This window comes from Protomyctophum parallelum, assembly GCF_964188405.1.
Source record: "Protomyctophum parallelum genome assembly, chromosome: 1".
NCBI classification, from domain to species: domain Eukaryota; kingdom Metazoa; phylum Chordata; class Actinopteri; order Myctophiformes; family Myctophidae; genus Protomyctophum; species Protomyctophum parallelum.
Window position 1 is genome coordinate 12,263,167 of NC_139697.1, and position 24,683 is coordinate 12,287,849.

The following is a 24,683-nucleotide window of genomic DNA, read 5'->3' on the forward strand; positions in this document are numbered from 1 at the left end:
GCGTTTTTAGAATAGGCCTCAGGACTAAATGGGTTAACCATTTCTTGCATTGTTACCCGTGTCTTTGGAACAGTGGAGGCAGTCACTGTGAAGGCTCTCGGTCACCTCCGTTTTTTAGGCTGGTCATTGGCCAACAGCAACTGATCGGCTGACCTCAGGGCTCTGCATGCATGGAATGTGGTTATATACAAGTTTAAAAACAGTCTAAGTCCACACTATTGATCCATAATGTATAAATGATAGATAAGGGACAACGAGGCCTTTTCGTGGAGGGGTTAGAATGAAATTTGGACTGTTTTTCGTCTGTGGTACTCAAATGACACTTCCAATTGTCGGCTTTCTTATTTTTTATTTATTTGATTTGATCCACATTAGCTACTACACTTTGTATCAGCTACTCGTCCTGGGCGGCTGGGCCCACACATACTGTAAAATACATTACTTAATATGAAAACATTTTACATGACAGTATAAGGAAAACAGTAAAAAACGTATAACCAAATGTCAAAAGAATTGATTATGGTATATTGTACATCATTGCATGAATACTTTTTTAAAGTAGGCTTAGTACAGGTACAGTATAAAAGAAACATTTAAACAATATGCAGTGTGTTAACCAAAACAGAGATTGTCAGGGGATCACTGAAATGACCATGAATTAAAGAAAGGTACAATAGTGTAGTGTAAGTATATATAATCTGAAATTTGAAACATCTCGACAAATCACCAAATGTCTCTGCAGTCTGCATTTGAAAGGCACCAGTTCCAGAGAACTTCTGTTAACTTTTCCCATGTCTTTCTTACTTAATTTCAAATAATATTAATAATATTATTATAATATAATTTCGATATATTTGTCATTAAATGTTTGACGAAGGACCCCAATCCCAATGGAAACAAGCCAACAATAGGCTTCCTTGATTTAAATCCTAATAGCAGACCTTGTATTGAACTGTACTTGAATGTGTTTTTTTTCCTGCAAACTGTTAATAAAGTTTAAAGTATGATTCAATGAATCAATCAATCAATTGAATGTCTAATTGGGGCATTTTTGGGACTGTGTCTGTTGTACTCGAGCGAGCACCTCTCGCCGATTGCGCCCCTGGTCACGCGCGGCGCAAGGCCGTGCAATTGGCCAATCGCCACCCAGCGATGCCCGTCGTCCCTCCCTGCGGCTGCTGGCTGGCTGCTAGCCACATGCTAATGCTACGCTCGTACGACGGTGCCGCGCCCCCCAGTATAGCGGTTCTACAAGCTCACAGAGCGCCGCGTCCGCCACACGTGGTGAGCTTGTAGATCGCCTGTGTTCACACCGTGTTACGGACGAAGTATCCATCCATCCAGCGGGGCAGACAGAGGCAGGCTTCCCCCCAGACAGCAGAGGGTGCTGGGCGGACAGGACAGACGGACCTTCTCGCTTGCTGTGTGTCTGTCGGCGGAGTGGAGCCATGTTGATGCTGCCTTGCCTTTCGTTAACAGCAGCACTTCATCTTTGGCTCGTTGAAAAATAAAATAAATAAAGGAGAAAGGAGGGGGAAAAAGAAGAACCACGTACGTTCGTCACGACACGGCAGCATCTCCCGGAGCCGTGGCATTTTGTTTTGGGGGGGATATAATAAAATGGAGTACACTGGTAGTAGGGTGGTGGTGGAACCGCGATGAAAAGAGGAGAAAAGCGGTTTCGGGGAGCAGCGCCGAAGCGAAGGAAGGAATAAAAGGAGGAATATACATTCTATTCATCCTCCTCCAGTGAAGTCCTCACATCAACAACAAGTTGTGTTGATGCTAATGCTAACTGAGCACCACCGCCACACGGGCAGACAGGAGGAGGCAGCACCGTGGTGGGATGCGGTGGACGCCGCAGCCGCTGCATAAAAACACCCGGCCTCTCTGCCTCTTCCTGGGGGTGGGGGCTTTTCTGTTGTTGTGCTAACCGCCGTGAGCTAGCCTGGTGGTGGTCTGCCGGGGAGCGGTGTGTTTTGGCCCGCTAGCTTCAACGCTAGCCCCGTATGGGCTAACGCTTTCCTTTGTACGGTTAGCATGCTGAGTGATGACACAACCGACATAACCCTGCAAGCAAGCCAAGTGTGTGGACGCTAAACTTCAGTGTGTGAGTGACACGGCACGGCTTGCCTCGATTCATTGTACTAAAGGGAATCTCGCTCAATAAAAAGACAGTATGGCGACACCCGCGTCGAGCTTCTATGGAATATTATTATCGGTTTCCCTCCTGCCTCACTTCCACAGGAGGAGCTAGCCGTGCTAGCTGCAGCAGCAGCAGCTTAACTTTAGTTTCGCCGTGTTCCACCTTCAGCTTAGCGGGCTGCGGCTGCAGTGCGCCTGGCCGCTAGCTGATCAAAACCTCCTCCTCCTTCCTTCCCTCTGAAGCGAAGAAGCAAAGCTGGCGGCCCTCCGAGTCGAGGCGGAGGACAAAGAGCTGGGAGCCATGGCCTGGGTGCTGAAGATGGACGACGCCGCCATCGAGTCGGGGCTGGTGCACGACTTCGATGCCAGCCTGTCGGGCATCGGGCAGGAGCTGGGGGCCGGCGCCTACAGCATGAGGTCAGAGCATGTTGTAGTGTGTTAGCATGCAGTATGCATTGTATGCTTTCTTCCTTGTTCATTAGGCCAGAACACTGTCATATCCACTTGGCAAATAGTAGATGGAAGGTACAGGTTGTTCCCTCTGCTCCTTGTGTGCACTAAAGTGTGTTTGTGTGTAGCCCACATAATATTCTGTTTGGGAAGATTTGTTGTTGGTCCATTCTTTTAGTGGTATGGGTAGTGGGTACTGTTGTAGGTGATGTGGGAAGAGACATTTCTCCTACTCAGTCCAGGGTGGCGTGATTCGGGACAAAGACAAAAAAACCCCACCACACACACATTAAGAGCAAGGATGTCTTTCTTGAGTGATGAGGCAAGCCAGCTAGGGTGGCATCTTCTTAGCAGCACTTAGCCCTCCAAGCAGAACCCAATGGTACTAAAGTTTCTGACTTTTTGATGACACAGACCATTGGGTCCTGTTCCAGCAGTACCATGCCACCTGGTACGCAGACATACATAAAACATAGACAGCGTGTTTATGGCCTGTCTGCGCGTGAGGGTTTCTGAATATGTGAAGTATAAGTACCCATACATGCCGCTGCGAATATCTCCTGTGGCGCGGAAGCCGTTAAGTATTTTTAACCGATTTGTATGTTTGACCGATTTGGTCGCTTTGATTCTTCTCTTCCTTCCTTGTTTATTGACACCTCATTGTACCGCCTATCTGGCTAGCTAGTGGCGCTATAGCTATGACAGCAGATCAGAGGCAGGGACGTAGCCGGCACAAGCCAACCGCACACCGGGAGGCGGTACAATAAACGGTAAACAAACGAGAAGAAATAAAGCAACCAAATCGGTCAAACAAAGATTAAAAATACTTCGCAGCGGAATGTATAGGTACTTAAAGTTCACGAATTCAGAATAACTCAAAGAAAAAAAGGCCATCAAACGCCGCAGATACGATCTTAGAGAGAATATTAATGTCCACGTTCCAGAAATCCCATACGAAAATATAGTTATGAGCAGGGACCCTACATAAAACATCAAAATTTCAGAAAAGCTTTATGGAGGGTTCCGAGAGGGGCTAAGCAGCACTATTGACTGGCACATAAGACACCCCTGGGTTGATTGGACAGTGGTTCAAGGACCCCCTAACTGATACGCACACCCATTTGAAAAGATTCTCTGACAGGGACAAAGCAGTGACCCCCATTAGAGATTTGTCAACAATTCCCCAAAAAAGCAAAACAAGTAAGTAATTTTGTTGAGGGTTCCATGGACCCCACATTGAGAACCAGTCAGGTGTAGGGAAGACAGGAACAGACTATTGGTGCACTGGAGGAAAGGGAGACCCAGTTGTTGTCCCTCACAGGAGCCATTATATCACCAGAGCAGGGTTCTAGGTTCCCATAAGCACCTGTGGCACACGATAGGTTGTCGGATGATGTACGACGATGATATCACCCACACATTGTCTCACGAGCATTGTCAGTCAGTGTCCGCCTTATGAAACAAATACCAGCTCTGTATCAAATATGCCCATCGTTAATGTGGAGATTATTTCCAGTGTGCTTTGTCCATGTGTCGCCACCTTTCTCACTCTTTCTCGCCGAACAGGTTTCCTCTTCACTGCGCTTTTTGACTGTCTACATGTCTACTCTGACAAGTTGACATGTGCCAGGAAAAATAAGCTGGCCATATAATACTCTGGGGAGTCTGGGTGGGCAGTATCCCTTTCCCTTTTGTGGTCATGCTGGGGTCAGAAGATTCATCTAAACATGAGACAATAATTAAAGCGGTTTTAGTTCAGTGTTTGTCTGGAATTCCATTATATGTGTGGGTGGGGGCTGTTGTAGCATCTACTGAACCAGTTAATTCTGTGTGCTGTTTACTGACTGTCATGTTGTGAGAGGACAGGGAGGTCATGTTTGTGTGATGTGGGTGAGAAGTTCCCAGGATGTGCAGCTGTCTTCTTATCAGCGGCTTCTCCAGCCATCTGCTTTTAATGTGCATGTGACGCAGGCTACCACATGAGTCCACAGATAGTTGATGAGTTTAGCAATACTTAAATCGTGTGTAAATTAGTTGGAAGAGAGAGGGAGAAAAGTGCATGTGTGAGTGAGGGTCTTGATTGGGGGGCATGTTTGGAGTGACTCCGTCAGCAGCGAGGTGGGTACAGTAGGAACAGAATGTCTCGCTGGGTGTCAGCGGAGCTTACTCCTCGGGTTTCAGGAAGCCGATGCAGTTTCCTGGGCAGCAGGGATAAACAGGGCTGCGGCCCTGTGACTGGCACCCTGTGGTTGGCACCAGCAGGGCATTCACCCCGGGAGGGTTATAAATTAGCTAGTGTGTGAGAGAAAGTGATGTGCTGAGAGACTCAATAAAGTTAACATATGCAGGGTGGGGTTTGAAAGACCATGGCTTGACATGGAGTGTTAGTTGGAAAATGGTCCATAGAGAGGTATTGGAAGAATGGCTTTATAGTTGTCAACGTTATGTTTATAGCTTTGGCTTGGTTATAGAAACGCCGGCATCACAGACTTGCCAGTAACGGAGTGCTTCAATTAGTGTGACACCACGGTCCAAATTCCTTCCATCCTTGGCATGGATTGGAGACCGTTGCTACACTGCTGCAGTCTGGGGTCTTTACACACACTCCCTGACACTTATGCAATATTTGTCAGGGTGACCTGAGGACAAGCTGGTGTCCATGCACCTGCCAAGCAAGAGGGCAACAAACTACAAAGTGTGTGTTTTTTAGTTGGTTTCTTATCTATGATTGATTGCTATCTGTGATGTTTAGTTCTCTCACCCTGGTGTGGCTTTATGCATACCAACAAGTCTTCAGCGGACATTAGGCCAATTACGTAGATTGGTCAGTATCTACATAATTGGCCTAATGAAGAAGACTTACATTGGTCAGTATGGGGCCCGCCCTAGTGTAGCGGTTAGCATATGCCTTTCATATGGAAGGTTGTGGGTTTGAACCCTGCCTGCCTGGGGTCGACGTCAGTAAGGGCATGCGGTCTCAACGGGTTCCCAACGCCAAATCAAATGGGTTCAGATCTGAGCCAAGTCTCCTGAGGAGGCGTGCCTGAAGCCTGTCCTAGTGTCCAGACGTAAAAGCAAAAACATGTAGATTGGTCACTCAGTATATGGATTGATAATCAAGTCAGTGCAGCTGAAGCATGTCTGGGAGGGCTGCCGCTTAACAAGGTAATAGTTATTCAGTGATTGATTTTTAACATCTTGATAGGTTAGGGTATGTTGGTTAACTGTGGCATTAGGAGAACAGAACAATGACAATCAATTGTATCAAGACTGAGTAAACGATAGACAAGGAAGTCCATTCAAAATTGCTGCTCTACTCTACCGCAAAGTACAGTTTTCGCCAGGTCCCTCAAGTGTTGAGTAAGCACACAGATTGATTATACTGGTTTTCAGGTAAATACTAACTTCAGTTCTCCCCTGACAAACCGTTGTGTGCTTAAAGGAAAGCACGGAGAGATGTGTTGGGTCACCCAACTTGGGTGAGCGGTGAGTCACTTATCACCGCGGTGATAAGTGACCAGTGACCAGTGACGTCATGTTGTAGTTTCCCAACCACTGCTGTGAGTAGTTATCTCCTAAGAAATGGAGTATGCATGCATGTGCCTTAACAGGTGCTTTACTTTAAGCACACAACGGTTTGTGAGACTTAATTTTAAAGATAATTATAAATGTATTATAACACCTTTCATACAAAAATCACACTTGTGTGAGGGAGTGGTGCCTTTCATCACAATGATGACGTCTGCTGATGTCAACAACATGATGTCCAATCATATGAGCACATTCCGTGCTCGCTCAGACAGACAGTCATACACACAAAGCGTGTATAACGCTCAAAAATAACCAGAAAAATAAAGTCAATACCTTTTACAATGTTTAATGTAGATAACTAAAATGTCAAAAAACAGCATGAGTATATGGAATGAAACCCACTACAACTAAACAAATTGATGGTTCTGATTACTTCCTGCTGTTCAGCCAGATTTCTAGAAGCTAACAAAAGTCTACACCTCTCTTTTTGTGAGTTTATCAGAAAGAGAAAGGGAGAGTGAAATTACATTATGTGAGCTTAGAATGATCTTTTGGACAAGTGGGTTAACACCTTTACTGTAGTTACTTGGAATAACAGGCAGCCTTTGTTGCTCTGTAAAGGAAGTACCAGCAGCTGTGACTGAATTCTACTACATTTTAAGGCCAGTAGTTGTAAATAGAGGCGCTCCGATCGATCGGCGATCAATATTTTTTATTTTTTATTTTTAAAGATTTTTTTTTTGTGGCTTACGCCTTTATTGGTTTTTTAAGGGATAGAAAGTAGGCTGACAGGAAACGGGAGAGAGATGGGGGGATGACATGCGGTAAAGGCCGTGTCGGGTCCGGGAGTCGAACCCGCGGCACACCGCGACTGGATCACCAGTCCGGTGCCCAGACCGTTATGCTACGGCCTGGGCGGCGATCAATATTTGATACCGGTATTCACTCCATATGACCTGATATCGCCAATTTACCAGATCTGGAGAAACCAAACTTATTTCTTTTTGTTGTTTGTTTTTGGCTTTTCTGCCTTTATTGATAGATACAAGTGAAGATTGACAGGAAAGAGTGAGAGAGAGACGGGCGGAGACATCCAGCAAAGGTCGTCATGAACGGGACTCGAACACGCAAAGTGCTGTCAGGCCAGAGCCTATATGTGGCATGCGCCTGGACCACGAGGCCAGCGGGTGCCCAAGAAACCCATCTTTTATACCTCGATCTTTGTGGTATAAAACTTAAAGTCAATCAGATATATAGTATAATATTGCTAGGCATCTTTGTGACGGGCCTAAACATACCCCACACACACGGGAACAGTCTTGACGTGGGTTTTGACATAATTATTTCGGAATTTTTCAAATGTTCTCATGCACAAGATCGGTATCGGCTGATCGTGAGAAGTGATCGGGATCGGTCCCAAAAAACCTGATCGGACCACCTCTAGTTGCAAATGTGTCAAATCTACCCACAACATCTTTAAACAGAACTGGATGCTTAATGCTGTTGTGCACGCCTCAGTTTCCGCAACGCCGGCATGCTGTGTAAAAGCAAAGCACACAACAGATGTTGTTTTGCTGCCGTGTTAAAATAAAGGGGGGGAAAAAAGATAAGCACGCATTAATGACGTCTCCTCTCTTCACACCATTACTGCTGTAAAGTGGCTTATGTTAAACTGCATCTCCAGCATGATGAGTGATAATCATATACCCTTTCCAGTTCTGCCCTGCTTACCCCCCCCTCCTCCAGCAAGACATTATCCAGCTAGGAGAGCAGACCGTAAATCCTTAAATTAACTTTAAAATAACCTGCTCTGGTCAGTGATAGAACAGGAAAGTTGTCCTCCAGGTAGCCATTTATGTTTTTTAAGTGCCGCCGTGTCAATTTCATCGAATAACGGCACTTGAGTAATTCAGTTTTGGACTCACTCCAATATTAACCACTTAATATTAAATTAAACCCTATTTACTCTCCCTTTTTCACTCTACGTCATTTGCCGTACGACTGAACGTGATCCTAATGTCAATTTGTCATTTGTTGTCATCATTGTTGCAGAATGTATATTATTGTTTAGGCACTAGTAGCTCATACTCTTGATTCCACTGCTAATGGAAATGAACACTTCCATATTCACTCCACTACATAATTACCTGCACGGCCACGCCGCCACCGCATGCAAAGAAGCCACGAGGGCTCATGGGGAAGAATCCCGGCTTCTATGTGTTTTGGGGAAATCTGCCAGAAAACAGGAAAATCCTTCCATTCCTTTTAAAGAGGCCTGAATGGCCGTGTTGCCAGCAGGCTTACATGGAGATGGCAGTAGATGGCAGTAGCTCACAAGTGCACATTAACAGAATCAAACACAAGTAACTCACTTTCGAGGGAATGCACGCTAGTGCATCTCATTGTAGTTAATTAGTCAGGAAAAAATTGGTATAACGTCCCTGTCGGGTGGAAAATTGGTATTGTCCTGATCCAGTGGATCTAAAAAGCTCACAATGCATCGCATTGAGGTGGGTTGTGAGCTTGCACAATAAAAAGATGAAATATATGGAGATACAACAACAAGGTTTCTGCCTGACACAGCGACGACATTACATGATGTGGACCACTGTCCAAGGAAGCTAATGGGGAACCTGTAGGCTGCTGCACACTGTCTTGAGACGACAGAGTCAGACTGGTCATTTCACATGGGTTTTAGCTCCATCTGTCTGTCCTCCGTCATCGTCCACCACTGATTGTCTCTGTGTGTGTGTGTGTGTGTGTGTGTGTGTGTGTGTGTGTGTGTGTGTGTGTTTCCAGTGACGTGTTGGCCCTGCCCATCTTTAAGCAGGAGGACTCCAGCCTCCCTCCAGACGAAGAGACCAAACACCCTCCATTCCAGTATGTGATGTGTGCTGCCACGTCGCCCGCCGTTAAACTGCACGACGAGACACTCACGTACCTAAACCAAGGTGAGCACAGCAGAACGCTGCCGCTTGGCTGTAAATATAGAAAATTAAGAAAAAGGTGCTTTGTAGATAAACATAAGAAGTAAAAGTAAAGGTGTTTGCACATAGGATGCGTTTTTCGGGACGAATGTCGGAGCACGGAAAAAAATAATGAACCTTACATAATGTCAATCATGTTACAACACTGCCGCCGAATATTCTGTCCGTATAAAAAGTTTTAGGACGGCCTGGGCCGTGGCTCAGCGGTCCAGGCACCTTGGCCCGTAGTCCAAGTCTCGCAGTGTGCCGCGAGTTCGACTCCCGATCCCGACGGCATTTACTGCATGTCACTCCCCCATCTCTCCCCATTTCCTGTCTGTCCCTCCTATAAAACAAATAAAATAAAGGCGAAAGCCACAAAAAAAGAAGAGGGGGAAAGTTTTAGGACTGGGGTCGATTTGATCCATTTTTCGCAGCTGTCTTTCACATATGGTCTTTCACCCTTTGAGCAGTGCTGTGTTCTTCCAGACCAACATGATCTCCGCGGAGAAGTTGATTATCTCGTTGAAGAGCACAAAGTAGGCTACTTTATGGAAAGCCAGAGTGGGGGTGAAAATAGGCAGCAGTGAAAATAGGCCAAATGTTGGCAACTTGGCATCGGTTCTCTGTACCCAGCCCCTCACAGCAGTGTGTTTATGCCCCTCTGCTTGCTCCTCCAGGTGTGGCATATGCCAGCGTAGCTCTGACCTTTGCATGATCTTATTAGACATACAGTATGCTAGGATTGACCTGATATCATAGTTTCTTTGAAGCACTAAACTGTTCTCTTTGCCCTCTACTTATGTGACTATTGACTAGGATTTATGACATTTACATTGATTTGACATGTGTAAGTCTCTCTGGTTAAGATGATCTGCTAAATGCCTACATTGTAGGCACTCTTGTGTTTTAGGCTATTGCAGAATAGTTTGAGTAAATGGTCACGCCCCCCTCCTACTTGTAGAAGGGGATAAAGTACAGTTTAAGTACAGATAAAGTACACTAAAGCGCGCAAGTTGCCGTGTTGAACATTGCGTTCGAGTTGCAACTCGATATGGACAGAATAGTAAATCCTCGTCCCCCAGAGTCCCGTAAGTAGGGAAAGTCGCGAGGGGGCGCGCAGCCATTTTCTGAATGAGATTCCGCATTCATTTGCGTGTTAGAGAGACTAACGGTTTAGAGGCTACTAGCGGTGTTGTGGGATTGACATGCACTTTCGATGTCTTGATGGTTCTCCCTCGCTGTCCCTCAACTCGTCCTGTTTCTCAGGCCAGTCTTATGAGGTGCGCATGTTGGACAACCGGAAGGCCGGGGAGTTACCAGACCTCCAGAACAATTTGGTGAAGGTGAGACTGTTAGCTGACACATTTTTCAAATGCTCCTGCCGCCTAACAATCTATCTGTACACTGGATTGTGGAAGAGTCTGCTTTTAGACACAATACACTGGTAAACATTTGGTGCATACATAATACTGTGTGTGTGTGTGTGTGTGTGTGTGTGTGTGTGTGTGTGTGTGTGTGTGTGTGTGTGTGTGTGTGTGTGTGTGTGTGTGTGTGTGTGTGTGTGTGTGTGTGTGTGTGTGTGTGTGTGTGTGTGTGTGTGTGTGTGTGTGTGTGTGTGTGTGTGTGTGTGTGTGTGTGTGTGTGCACGTGCTTGCAGAGCATAATCCGGGTGGTGTTCCACGACCGTCGGCTGCAGTACACTGAGCACCAGCAGCTGGAAGGCTGGAGGTGGAACCGCCCAGGAGATCGTCTGCTGGACATCGGTACATTTTGATTCATTTGGATTCTATAGAATCCAGCGTGTCTTCTATGAAATTATGTTGCGCACCAAAAATGGCAGATGTACAAGCTTGTGCTATTTTCTGTCATTAGTTCTATTATGATTAAAAGAGTATTTGAAGTGATCAAACTAGCAATAGTCAGAATACAACTTTAGAAGCATCTTTCATAAACACGAATGGTCTCTGAAATGTCATAAAAGCCAAGTTTAAAGCCTCAACCTGTGATTTCTTCAACTTGTTGGCTGTATATAGAACACTGTCTAATTGATAATTTTATATATTATTTTGATTATCACGTTTGCTATTGAGTGTTTGAGACGATTTCATTCCGCGAAGTGGGGGCGATCTTTAGCTGCATTTTTCTCAGAATCTTTTCTCCATCCTTCAGCCTGGATTGGCAATTAGGTGATATTTGGACCTCAATGAAAAATCTTTGATGCATATTAGCGCTTTAAAAAAAAGGCGGATTGCAATTCTGTACAGTTATTTTAACACAGAAAGATCACGTACACCCCCTTTTTTATGCCTTTCTTTAGAATTGAGAGGAGGTGGAGAGGAGGTGGAGGTATAATATGCTACCCAACTCCGGAACCACATTCAAAACGGGATGTCACAGTTATCATGTGGTCAGATTTGATCTCGACTCTCTTATGTGTGCAGCTTGGTGTTCATATCTGTGTGTACTCGTGCGTGTGTGAGACAGATATCCCTATGTCGGTGGGAATCGTGGAGCCCAAGACCAACCCCTCGACGCTCAACGCCGCCGAGTTCCTCTGGGACATCACCAAGAGAGCCTCTGTCTTTGTACAGGTAAACGCAGGGATCAATGTTCTCAGTCGCCACGACTGGTTTCAGTCATTTTTATTCTATAGAACGTGTCCTATGAAATCCTGTCGTGCAGTGAAAATGGCAGATCTACAAGCTCGCAACATGTCGCATCGCAACGCGTTGTGAGCTTGTACATGAGCTTGTAGGTTTTATTTTCTTTAATCCATAAACGCAATGCAGGCTAGCTTCTGACCCTTGCTGGATCTAAAAATGCAAATGCAAATCTATGAACATTTTTCAACATGGAAACGATTATGACGACGATTATCTCAAATAATTGTGATTAGACAATTATGTAATGCGTGTGACGGGCCTAATGATTACCGTATGTAATGACTGTGTCGGCTCTAACATGTACAGTAGTTGCCGCTGACACAATGGCGTTTTTCATTATGTCTCGTGCTTCCGTGTGACCACCAGGTGCACTGTATCAGCACGGAGTTCACTCCCAGGAAACACGGCGGGGAGAAGGGAGTCCCCTTCCGAATCCAGATAGACACGTTCACCATGGAAGACAGCGGGGAGCACACCGAGCACCTGCACTCTGCCTCCTGCCAAATCAAAGTCTTCAAGGTAAGAGCTACTCCCAAGCAGCTGGCCTCTCCATCAGTGTTAATGTCGTCGGCTAAAACTATGAAAAAACACACACACACACACACAAAACACAAAACTAGACTAAAATGTTAGCCTCTCTTCCAGACATGCCCTGTCCAGTGTGAGCACTCACTAACCCCTCCTCCTCTTCCCCTCAGCCAAAGGGGGCGGACCGCAAGCAGAAGACTGACCGGGAGAAGATGGAGAAGCGCTCGCCTCAGGAGAAGGAGAAATACCAGCCCTCTTACGACACCACTATCCTATCAGAGGTCAGTATGACCTCAAACACAGACCCCCGTCACCCTGTTGAGAACAAGGAACCAGAACCAGCCAGACCTCTCCCCTAGATCTGAGTTGAAGACTGGTCTGAAAGACTGTAGTATGGCTCTAGTATTAACCAGCTCTAGGACTTATTGCAGAAGTGCTGTGCATATGGAGCATGCAAGTCTGACAGCAGATACCCCAGTAACCCCACAGTTTAGGAGGAGGGGTGTTGTATTTTTCTGAATATCCAAAGCCAACAACACAAGAGTAGAGATGTTGCGTTATGGATTAAACGGTGTGGAAGACCTCACTCGCAGCTTAATCCATGAACAATCTGCAACAACTCCCCGAGTCCCCGCCCCTCTCTCTCTCTGTCTGTATTTCTCTTTCTATGTCTTTCTGTCTTCCCTCACAAAAGAAAAGGATGCCTGTGAGCTCCAGCCAGGGAACAATCAAAAAGCAAACCGCACAAAAGAGCAGCACAGTCCCACAAGCCCATGTACACAACACCACACACACAACGCTCTAAAACGAAACCACGCTCTCCGCTAACCATTCTCTGTTCCCTGCCATGACTGGAGGGACGCACATACAAACAGACAGACAACACACACTAGGGCTCATAAATTACATTTAAATTTCGATCTTACAAATTGGACAATCTTCGATAATAATAATAATAATAATAAGGCATGTTTTTAAATAGCAAAAACATGCAGAACACATTGCACTTGTAGTTACACTTGAGGTTTAATGTTTTTCATTTTAATCTACCAGACCGATAGGCCGGGTGATGCTAATTTAGTTTAAATCGTTACATTTTACATTTCCGGCGTTTTAAGTTTTTCCAATTGTTTGTTCATTAACACACTCATAGCAGGCGTCGGTGTTTTATTATGTCCGGGTGGGAAGGAGTGCGCGGAGAGCCTGTGCGTGTTGGTTGTGTGTGTGTTGTTGTGTGCACGGCGCGGTGCAGTGCTGGCTGGCTAACATGTGCCTGTGTGTCTGTGTGTAGATGAGGCTTGAGCCCATCATAGAGGACGCAGGCGACCACGAGCTGAAAAAGTCCAGCAAACGGACGCTGCCCGCCGACTGTGGTGACTCCCTGGCCAAGAGAGGCAGTGTAAGCACCTGCTCTGTCCCACTCATACTCACTCCTCCTCCACCTATCACTCTATCCACACAGACGGGTGAAGTACGGTAGGCTGCTAGCTAGGCTCTCCTCTGCTGTAGACTAGATGTGGGGGTAGATGCTGCCTCTTAAGCAGGAAGGTCTCCTTTCCCCCATTGCCAAACACCCCTACCCCCACCACCCTTTCCACCCCCCACTCTCCTAGTACCAGAGTAGTTTGGTCCTGTGTTCACTACAGGAGCGCTAGAGCCCCTAGTCTGAGCATGTCGCAGTAGGAGAACATTTGCGTCAAATAGCCGATCTACAAGTTGATAACGTGTCGGGAGCTTGTAAGTGGCCTTTCCAAGCCACGTGGCCCACAGCTTATCTCCTGTTTCTGTAGTGTGAGGCGGCTTGATAGAGAAGTGATGATGCTAGTGTCACACTCACAGGGACTTGCCCCCAAACCTTGATGCGAGTGCCAAACAGGGAGGCATTGGGTACCATTATTAATAGTGTTTGGTATGACCAGGCCGGGGATTGTACCCTGACCTCGATATCAGGGCGGACAAAATAACAAGGCCACTGAGCTGGTAACATGTTGTGAGCTTGTAGATCGGCTATTTTTAGCAAATGGATTTGGTGTAGAGGGGGGGGGGGGGGGGGGGGTGGAGGAAGGGAGTATACATAGACCCCTGGGGGACCCCTGGTCAATGAGGTGTAGAGTTTGATTGGTTAGTCAAGGTATGTTCACACCGGACACACTAACAATTTATTGAGTGACACAATTCACTATGTGCAAGCGCAAATTGTGCAAGTTGAAAAATGTTCAACGGTTCAGCGGTTTTCACTGAAGCAAATGGAGCAAATATCCAATGTTGGAGTTGGAGAATTAGTTTGTTTGCTGTGTGTGTGGATTTTCTGAGAGATTCATTCAACACTTGGTAAATGGTTCTAGTAAGAGAGAATTGCCTGTCCCTGGTAAACAAGCATTGTGCTCGCTTGTTTTACTGTGTTCAACAAACTCACTGGCAACACACACCAGACACCAGATTCCCAAAATGACAGTTGAATAGTTGTGACGCCACTCCTGCGATTCAAGCGATTGATTCTTATCGCGTCCGGTGTGAACGCACCTATTGTGTGTGTGTGTGTGACTGTGTGTATGTGTGTCTGTGAGCGCACACATGTAACTGTGGCCTTTATGAACGTGTGTTTGTGTGTGTTGTCCCAGTGTTCTCCGTGGCCCGATACCGCCTATGTCAGCAGCAACCAGGCAGCTAATAGCCCCTCCTTCACCTCCGCCCCACTCTCTACCTACACAGCCTCCACCGTACTGGACAGGTAACTTGTGTGTGTGTGTGTTGCTATACTAGTGACTGTGAGTAGAGTTGGGATCTGGAACTGCAGGAACAAGATACAACACTGGGGAACCAGAATCGGTTCCATCAAATTTGGAATTTGGTTCCGTTTCCGGAACCACTTTTATCGTTAGACCTGGTATGTGGACTTCACGTCAGCTACAGACGAATCGACGGAGCGGCGCCCTGTAGGCCATGCTGCGGTGTATAACTGTGCTTAATGTGACACTGCATAATGTGACTGTGCCCAGGGCAGCCCTCCGTGGATTTGTCTATAGAGGGTATGCGCGTGATGTCATCATCAAACCAGGAAGTTATGCAGGAATGCCTACTGAGTGTCTAAAAACTACTTTCTGGCCTTGACGGCCCATGCATCCAAACAGAAAAGTCATATCTAATTGCATTAAACGACATTAAACAATGTTAAGCTCACTTTCCCACTCGATTTGCCACTCGGTTTCCCATTCACTTTATGCATGCGCATACCCTCTATACAATGACAATACCGGTGGTTTTAAGACTTTATTTTATTATATTTCAAACACCACCTTAAGGTGGTTAAGAGAGTACAAATGGAAACGAATCATTTGGTTCCATCCTAAAATGTGTAGTAATACAAAAGTTTGTGTGTGTGACTGTACATTTAAACTCTGCATCTCATTGATGTTCTCCAACACTCTTGTCTAAAAGCTGTCTGTCGTCCTCCAGTGAGTCGTCGTCACCCAACCACCAGGTGGCTGACACTGGCAGCCTCTGCTCATCAGAGGTACGTATGTCTCCACTCTGGGGGTCATAAAGGTCAACACAACAAACAAACACGTGTTTTATACACCCTTCTAGTCTCGTGAACCAGACTGTTGCCTCCCACAATGTTCAAATGCTTCCATCACACACAGTCTGGCGCAACGGAAGCTCTGAAAAGGATCATGTCTTTTCAGTCGCTCAAATGTGTCCCAATATATAAATCTAAATAATCAAGGCTGTATAATGGCTTGCTGCTTATCAGAAATATCTTACCATTTTATGTTAAAATTTCTGATGTTTTAAAATATATTTCTGTGAAGTGAACTGAAATTACGAACAGATGACAGCTTCTGTTCTCACATCTCAGCTTTCGGGAGGTGTAGTTCCAGACTACGGTATATAGCATTTGAAGATTGTGGAATAGTTGTCTGGTCACTCGAGAGTATACATACATCTTATTAACACTTTGCAAAGTACAGTTATACAATAATGATATAAAGATAACACAAAAAGCCCAGAGCTGCTTGTTTCCATTGTGGTCCAGTGGTGTATTGATGCTTCTGTGTTTTGGCACTTTGCAGCAGCTGAGTCCCACCGCCTCCATACAGGACACGCAGAAATGGCTGCTGAAGAATCGCTTCAACTCGTACGCACGACTCTTCTCTCACTTCTCAGGTACACAACGCAGTTTAAGAAAAGAAACGGGAGGGATTTGACGGTAGGAAGTGTAGGGGCGGTGGGGGAGTGGGTGAGTGGGCTGGTTCAAAGGATCAGTCCCATTCTTTCTTGATGGTGAGGTCCCAGTCCCAGGACAGGTGGTTGCGTTTGTCATCACACACCCGCAACGATGCGCTTTGAGTTCCATTTGTATGCTAGGGGTTCGATTTGTATACTAGGGGTTCTATTTGTACACTCTGAATTATGGGCAAAAAAGAAAAATGAGAACCACTGGTTTCCCATGATACTGTATGGAGCTTAGCATAAAATGCTGAATTGATGGGAGGGAAATTAATAGATGAGAGGGAATTTTGTACCCAAAATAACTTGACTACAGACTCTTTAGACAGTATTATTTGGTATTAATTTAACCAATTTGTGCAGCCGTAATATATCCCCTTATCTTTATTTCATTTTGTTAATAAATAATTGTTAATTGTTCTATAAAATAAATATTTTGTTTTTGGCTGCCTGTGCAGGTTCTGATTTGTTGAAGCTGACACGAGAAGACCTGGTCCAGATCTGTGGGCCGGCAGACGGCATCAGGCTCTACAACGCCCTGAAATCCAGGTGGGTCGACCACAACCAACCACAGATACTTTCTGCTAGAAACGAGGGTTTCTCCAAAATATCGGGCATTTCTTCCAAGAGGGGTCCCTTAATTTAGCAAGGTGGTGTGAGTTTAGAATCTGATGATGATATGTTGGTTCTTCGCGTCGGACCGAGAGATGTCATGAGTTCAAGTCTAAACTAAATTATTCTGGGAGGACCCATGGCTATTTGTGTGGATATTGCGCCCCCAAAAGGCAATGGGTTGGGGCTGCAAACGCTTTTCGAGATCCAGAAAAGCTTGTGAACTGCTGGCTTATATGATATGGAGGCTAATGGTGTTGCTCACAAAATGCTTATTGCTCTTAACCCATTTTGTGCAGGAACCCCTTTTGGTGTTAGCATTATGTTATGCTTTAGCTATTGAAAAATAGCAGATCTACAAGCTCATAGCCACCGAGTGGCGTGCTATGAGCTTGTAGGTCTGCTATTTTTGAAACATAGCTTAGTCAGAAAACTGTCATAATGTAGAAGACATTTTTAGAATCTGATCTCAGGTCAGTGCTCTTAACCCCTGTGGGGTGTGTGTTGTGTACACAGGTCAGTGCGTCCCAGGTTGACGGTGTACGTCTGTCAGGAGTCTGCAACCGAGAGCCCCTTGCTGGAGAGACGGTGTAACAGTGAGAATGGAGACCACACCAACCCGTCCAATTTATACGGTACAACAGCTCTCTCTGCCTCTATTACGCATGTGTGGGTTTGGTGTATCTCAGCACCACGCTGGGTAGTTTGTGTACTAGTAGTATTGTATTGTGAGGGGCAAATGTCCCCACAAGTGTGTACTGTATATACCATATACTCCATATAGTAGAATTTGATGAATAGACACTTCAAGGACAATGTCCTTACTCCTTACGAGAGGACGAGTTTTTAGGTTTTTAATGAATTAAGTTGGATCGTGTTCTGATCTAATGTCCGAATACCTCTCTATTGCTGGGCGATCGATAAACCGGAAAGGGTCCCTGCGGCAGTGAACCGTTTCAGCAAAAACTAGTTATCTCGGATTCTTTTCCCAGATTGCGGGAACAAGTTTTATTCACGGATCATAACTAAAGTGTTGCTGGTTTCGGTTACAAAATGTATGTTTCTGGTTAATTAAAATGAGATTGCGAGAGATTTTACGCCGCTGTTTTTACTTGCGGTTCATATTAATCCAGGTGTTTGTGTGCTATCAGTGTATCATGCTCTGTACCTGGAGGAGCTGACAGCAGCGGAGCTCATCCGTAAGATGGCCAGCGTGTGCAGCCTTCCACTGGGGAACATCAACCAGGTGTACCGCCAGGGTCCCACCGGCATTCACATCCTGCTCAGTGACCAGATGGTTTACAACCTGCCCGACGAGAGCTGTTTTTTGATCCACATTCTGAAAGGTGAGTCCCCGCAATGTGCCACCTATAACCTGGCTGTCTTTTAATGTTCTACTGTTGTAGTTGTTCTTGTTGGATGTTTACATTTGAATGCCACTAGGCCTAGCATTTTTCTGCAGTCATTTTTTTTATTATATATAAATTAATGGCCTATTTTATACTTTGTCATTTGACAGCGTTGTGCAAAATATAGCAAAAATGGCATGCCCAGAATAGGGACCCCACACACAAATTTGAAAGCCTGTCTGTGGGTTTTATAAATATTTAACCAATGAAAGGTTATATTAACAAGAGCTACATTGGATCTGCTGGAACATAGGTTTTTCCTGAAAAGTAACAGTTTTGGTCATGCAAGGTTTTCAACGAGTAACATAATAAATCCACCACGTTTTGGTGCTCGATAGATCCTGGTCTGATGTGAACTGAACACAACTTCCCTTTCTCTCTCTCCCTGCAGATGAATTGGGAGAGGGTCTGCACCTGGTGTTGAAGTAGCATTGAGGAGGAGAAGGGCTGACCACATCACTAACACTCCATCCTCTTTGTTTTCAGAGCAGAAGACTCTCTCTCTGTCTCTCACGCACACACATAATCTCCTCCCTCTTCACTCTCTCTCTCTCCATTGTTCAGGTGGTTGGGGCGGATAAAGGCACAGAGACTGAGCTTAAGCCATGTAAATGTTAGAATCTGACATGGGTGGGTCCATTGTTTCATATTGAAAACACCATTAAGAGGAGGGAGGTGAGTTTTTAAAGGAACTGACGGAGGCGGCACTTGTGATGAGCTATGTCGTTTTTTTGTTGTCTTTTTTCTTTTTTTTTTTTGTGGGGGAGGGGTGTTTGAACAGTCCCCTACAAATATAGGGGGACTTCCAAGTCACAACACAACCCCTACAAAGGCCAGTAAAAGTACAAATGACCTCCATCCGCCAACTTATAGTATATAATATACATATATGGGAGAAGGCATCCTCTAGCTGCTTTGCCTGCGGAGCGTTTTGAGCATTGGGCTGTGTTGTTGTTCTGTGTTCCCTGGATCACTGCTTCTCAACGTGGGGTTCAGGGACTACCCAGGGGGTCTTAATTAGACCCTTAACTGGTCTGTAACCCTGGTGGGCTCTGGACCAGATGTTGAGAAATCCTTTAACCATGCTAGTTCACACCTGGCTTTAAGATGAGTCCCGGTGGGGCATGGGGACCCAGTAGGATGTAAAAACGGCATGAGAGAGACAGTGTATTTTAGATGATCTAGTTGGGCTGTTTGACGTGTGCGACACTGTGCACAACCGAGTAGAACTCTTCCTGGTTGCCGTTTCAACCAGCGGGGAAGTTTTAACATGGCAGCTGTGAAAACCAGTGGCAACAGTGCTTCTTGCTAAAAGTTGTAAATATTACAAGGAAGCGATGGTGATGGCGATCCCTATTTTTCCAAGGTGTCGATCTGGCTGATTCATTGGCAATTCTTTGACGTTTTGGATTACATCTGTATCAGCAATCATGCAGCCAATTTGTCCCAAGTTTTAACCACTTTGAACTTGGCATTATAGGTAATAATAAAATATATATGGTGTGTATATATATAATTAAAAAAAGACATGGGCTATTTTTGAAAATCCCACCAGTTTTTATAATTTCTTTCAAAAACGTACTGGTTTAATTTTCATTCCCCACCGGTCGGGCTCTTAATGGCAGCTTGCTGTGTGATGTATGTACGCGTGTAGTCTTTAATGTCGGGTGTATCTGGACATTGATAATGAATACTTTATTTGTCCGAAATGTAAACGGCACGAGGTACAGTCAGACATTTAGGAATTACATTAAAATAATTGCTCAAAAGTCCTGGGGACTTGGGGACAGGGACTGACGGTCAGTCGTGTCTGGATTTTTGATCGCCGATCACAGCATCCTAGAACAGTGGTCTTCAACCTGTTCTGGATCTGGGCCCACTAGAAAGTCTTGAAATTGTTTTCTCGGCTTAACCATCTCTGACTAAGATGGTTGCATTTTCAGAGAATGTTTATTTTAAATGATCGATTGTTTTTGTTCCGGCTTGGATCAGTGGAACTACTGTACTTTTAAGTTCCTCATTATTGGTATCGACAATGAAAACAAATTTTCAGGGTTTTAGAGAAATTCTTTCTTTTTTATATATATATAATATTTTTTGTTTTACACAATCCTGCCCAGCCCTCTAGGTGGGATCGTGAGGCCAGTGCCAGAGAAATGTGCGAAATAAGCAATGAAGAAGAGCCACATCCGCCCGACCCGGAAGTGATATCTGTAGTGTAGCCTCACTCCAGGCTGTGTACTAACGCGTGGACGAAGTTCTTAGCGCGACCTCAGATTCATGTTTTATTAGGCTATTAACATGGTACTTTATCCCATTCTGAGCACAAAAACCACTATTAATAACCACGTGCATGGGCGTGTGCTCTTTAATCAAATCTCGTAATGTCGAGGTTGGCACAGATGGATTAAATGGCTAGCTATTCATGAGATATCTCGAGGTTGGCACAGATTGGGTTAAGATATTAATGTTATATTATCATTAAAATCTTTGCAGGCCGACTTGGTCCACAGGTTGAGAATCGCTGTCCTAGACCTAGAAAACAGATTTCTGGACGTTGTGGCTCACGGGCCTCAAACTGTCCGTCTCTCATGCTCTCATCATCACATGAAGATGTCCAGTCATACCTGATCGTGTTCTCTCAGAACTCTGTTCAAAACATATCGTTGCTGTCGGGGCAGAAACATCATCTCTCCATATTTATTTTCGTAAATGAACGCCCTACTTGATCATACTACAGCGTCACACAAAAACACCAAAGGTAGCACATCTACAACATTGTAGATCTGCTACTTTTGCTTTTTTTTCTTAAAAAAAAAGAATATATATATATAAGGTTTCCACTCGACGGATACGATATGTTTTTATGGAGCTACACTGCTACAGCTTTTATAGTTTTTAGTTGAGGCTCTCTGTGGACGCTGTCGTGAAGTATGACAGGTTACCACTGCCATATGGGCTTGTAGCTCTCATTTAGCATTAAACGCATCGGAAACGACAGGTCTACGAGCTTGTGGCGTGATGAGCTTGTAGATCGGCTATTTCTGGAGCATGCAACCAAGTATAAATCAGGCTTTACACACGTAGTACACAGACAGTACATACCTATTTTGAACACTTAACGAGTAACCCAGAGACCCTGACTAGAGGGGATTTAAAGCAAGTTTAAAGCGAGTTGCAGTACATTATTTATGCATTTGTGTCATTTTGACCAAATGTTGATTTTAGAGCAGTCTTTGTGGTAAATGAAATGAGCTGAGGATGCAGCCTGTACATACAGATAGGCAATAACGATTCACCCAATGTGATTTGGTTCACAATATGATTTTTCATGATTTATTATTCTCCAAACAAATAATGTATTATTTTTCTTACACAAAACCCGTATTTTTATTCTCTTAATTGTCTCTTACAAAGATCCTGTATTTTCTTCTTTTTTTATGCACCCGCTGCTGTCTGCATCTCGATTCAATTTGTGATTTAATCGCCATTTAAATTGTCACCGATTTTAATCGATTTACGATATAATGTTACTTGGCTACATACAGAGCATTCAAACCCACACCAACAAGGACCAAACAGGTTCAGGACAGTGGGGATTTATCTGAGGTTGACAGGGTAGTTTTGAACAGGTTTCCCACGTTAATGAAATTCCTGGAAATATATATATTTTTAAAGGGTTCCAGGCCTGGAAATTTAATCAAATGTTTTGGAAAATGATTGGTACATAGTGTTTGGCTATTGATTTTGTTCATCAAAAAATGTGTGGGAACCCCGTTTGAAGCCCGATTTGCTAAATGCTACCCTTTTTTTGTTGCCAGGCTGTACTGCACGTGCTCTGCATGCAAGGTGTTAATTAACCAACCCCCCGCTATTCCACGATCCGCTCGCTAAAGCCTCATTTATCCTAAGTTGCATGCAGTAAATGGCAGATATACAAGCTCACAACGCATCACATTCGTGATGCCTTGTGAGCTTGTAGATCTGCTATTCACTGAGCACGGAACTGATGATGCAACTAAGTATAAATGGGTTTTTTTATACGCCACATTACAGCGCTCTGCGTTCACGCTGCAAACCGTAGGTGTGGAGAAATGACGGCACACACAGTAAACGTCTAATACCTGCAAGCTCTGTGGGGTCCTCTGAGTGAACACTGGCCTGACGCACTGTGTTGCTACCGTCTGAAGTTAACGTAAACTGTGGGTTTTGAAAGTTGCCATATGGGTTACTTAATACTTTTTTAATTTACATTTTACTGTCCCTCTGGGTTGAACAGTGTATAACGTGTGTGTGTGTGTGTGCACACACCATGTGAGACTGACTGCGTGTGCATGACGCCTGTCGTTTTCCCTTCTTGCAGACGTATCCACTTAAATAAACCCTATAATATACTTCGCTGTACGTCATGGGGCGAAAATGGCAAGATCTACCCGACGCATGTGAGCTTGTAGTGAGCTCTTTTCGCCGATTGTTCGTTGGCCTTTTTGTTTTTTTGGCCGAATGTTCACCCTATTGTTCACCCAATGCTTGGGTTCATGTTGTTAATTAACTATTGTTTACCTGTAGTCACATGAAGTTTGTTTTCCCCTTGTCGGCATGGTGATATTAACCGTGTTTAGTTTGCCCATGTATTGAAGAGCATGGAGGGAAGATGTGGGTTAGAATGAGAGAGGGGGGGGATATTTTTTAAATCCCATCTCTTTAACTTTTGTTTTTATTGTTCCACAACCTTAAAGACCAAGTCTGCACTGAACACCACAGAACCTGAACCGTATATAGTCTCCCTAGTCCTTACAACATCATGCCCGATCTATACTTGGTCGCACACCGTGTTGTGTGCCAAAGAATAGCTGATCCGAGGTTTTAGATTGGCTGTTTTTCAAAGCATTACAACCGGGGAGCAACTTAAGTTTAAATCACCCTTCTTCACCGTTCACTTTTTTTATTTAAAAAAACAAATAACCTGATCAGAATAATGTCAAAACTTAAGAGAGGAGGAACAAAAAGCATCTACATCTATTTATTTATTTTTGGGTTTGTTTTACTTCTCTACCCATCTTGTAAACTCACCAGTCGCCAAACGACAACGTCATTCGGCCACATAAGGTTTACCATTTCTGGTCTGAGGTGCCGGTGGAATTAGGGGTGTGTTGTAACCCATTTTCCAACATCATAATGCATGTATTCACATGATCCTATGGATGTCTGAATATAAACGACACACTTCATTTTGACCTAAACTGTAGAGAATAACGGTTCGACAAAACCATTTGGGAGATTGGCACAGCAAGCACAACATAAAATTACAAAAATGTTACGAAAAGCAACACTTTGTGTTGCGTGTTATGTAATTTGTTCAGCCACAGTACCCACAGCCTCATACTAAATCGTATTAAAACAGCAAACAAAGTTACACTTTAATTTTGCAGAAACCAAAAAGTGGAAAAGCCAATTTGCATCTTTGCTCAAGGGCCCTGTCATTCAGAGATGCCGATTGGCTCTTCCACTTTTGGTTTCTGCAACACTCCCACCCAGCGATTGGGGCCAGAACGCTCTGCAGTGATGATGTGAATTCACATGACCGACCGGGATGGTTTACCAAAAGAAACGGCCCCAATCCACCGGCAATTCAAACCAGTGGTAATAAACGTATGCAACCAAATCCCAGAGCTAAAAAGTGTGGTGACTTTTGGAGGTTACAGATGAGGCTACTAACCTCACACCAGAGGACTGTTGCTATACTGGGGGATGAAACACAGGCACTTACAGTATGGTAGCAAAGATCAGTAAATCAACACCATTACTGACTGAAATTTACTGAGTACTTGAACTAATTGAGAGTGATGGAAGTCAACACTCTTTGCCTGATTTATGCTTGGTTGCGCATCATGGAAATGGCTGATCTATAAGCTCACAACGTGTCGCAGTAGATCTGCCTTTTTAGGTGTGTAATACCAGTGCACAATACATGTTCGATTCCCCCACAGAGCCACAGGTCCTGTGTGTGCGAGACAGCAGGAGAGATGACCACAATTTGTTGTACATCCTAATGTTCTTGATGATGATGATGCTTATGTGCACAGTAGCGTATATGCTGGAGATGTACACAACCACCTCTACTGGAAATAAATGATTTCATACAT

At 44.6% G+C, this 24,683-nt stretch overlaps 1 protein-coding gene across 4 annotated transcripts; it reads left to right on the forward strand.

Moving 5' to 3' along the window:
- The first annotated feature begins 1,253 nt into the window (after positions 1 to 1,253).
- ubp1 (upstream binding protein 1) lies at positions 1,254 to 24,683 on the forward strand. 4 transcript variants are annotated; one of them, XM_083777130.1, is made up of 15 exons: positions 1,254 to 2,562; positions 8,926 to 9,077; positions 10,362 to 10,438; positions 10,753 to 10,858; positions 11,580 to 11,686; positions 12,125 to 12,277; positions 12,457 to 12,567; positions 13,578 to 13,685; positions 14,908 to 15,017; positions 15,725 to 15,800; positions 16,360 to 16,453; positions 16,975 to 17,065; positions 17,645 to 17,763; positions 18,280 to 18,474; positions 18,929 to 24,683. In XM_083777130.1, exons 1-15 carry the CDS (start codon positions 2,447 to 2,449, stop codon positions 18,964 to 18,966), a joined length of 1,653 nt encoding a protein of 550 aa, XP_083633256.1. In that variant the 5' UTR covers positions 1,254 to 2,446; the 3' UTR covers positions 18,967 to 24,683. The 4 variants fall into 4 exon arrangements, with proteins under 4 accessions (XP_083633256.1, XP_083633257.1, XP_083633258.1 ...); XM_083777131.1 differs by having other exon boundaries at positions 15,743 to 15,800; XM_083777132.1 differs by lacking the exon at positions 13,578 to 13,685 and having other exon boundaries at positions 1,255 to 2,562.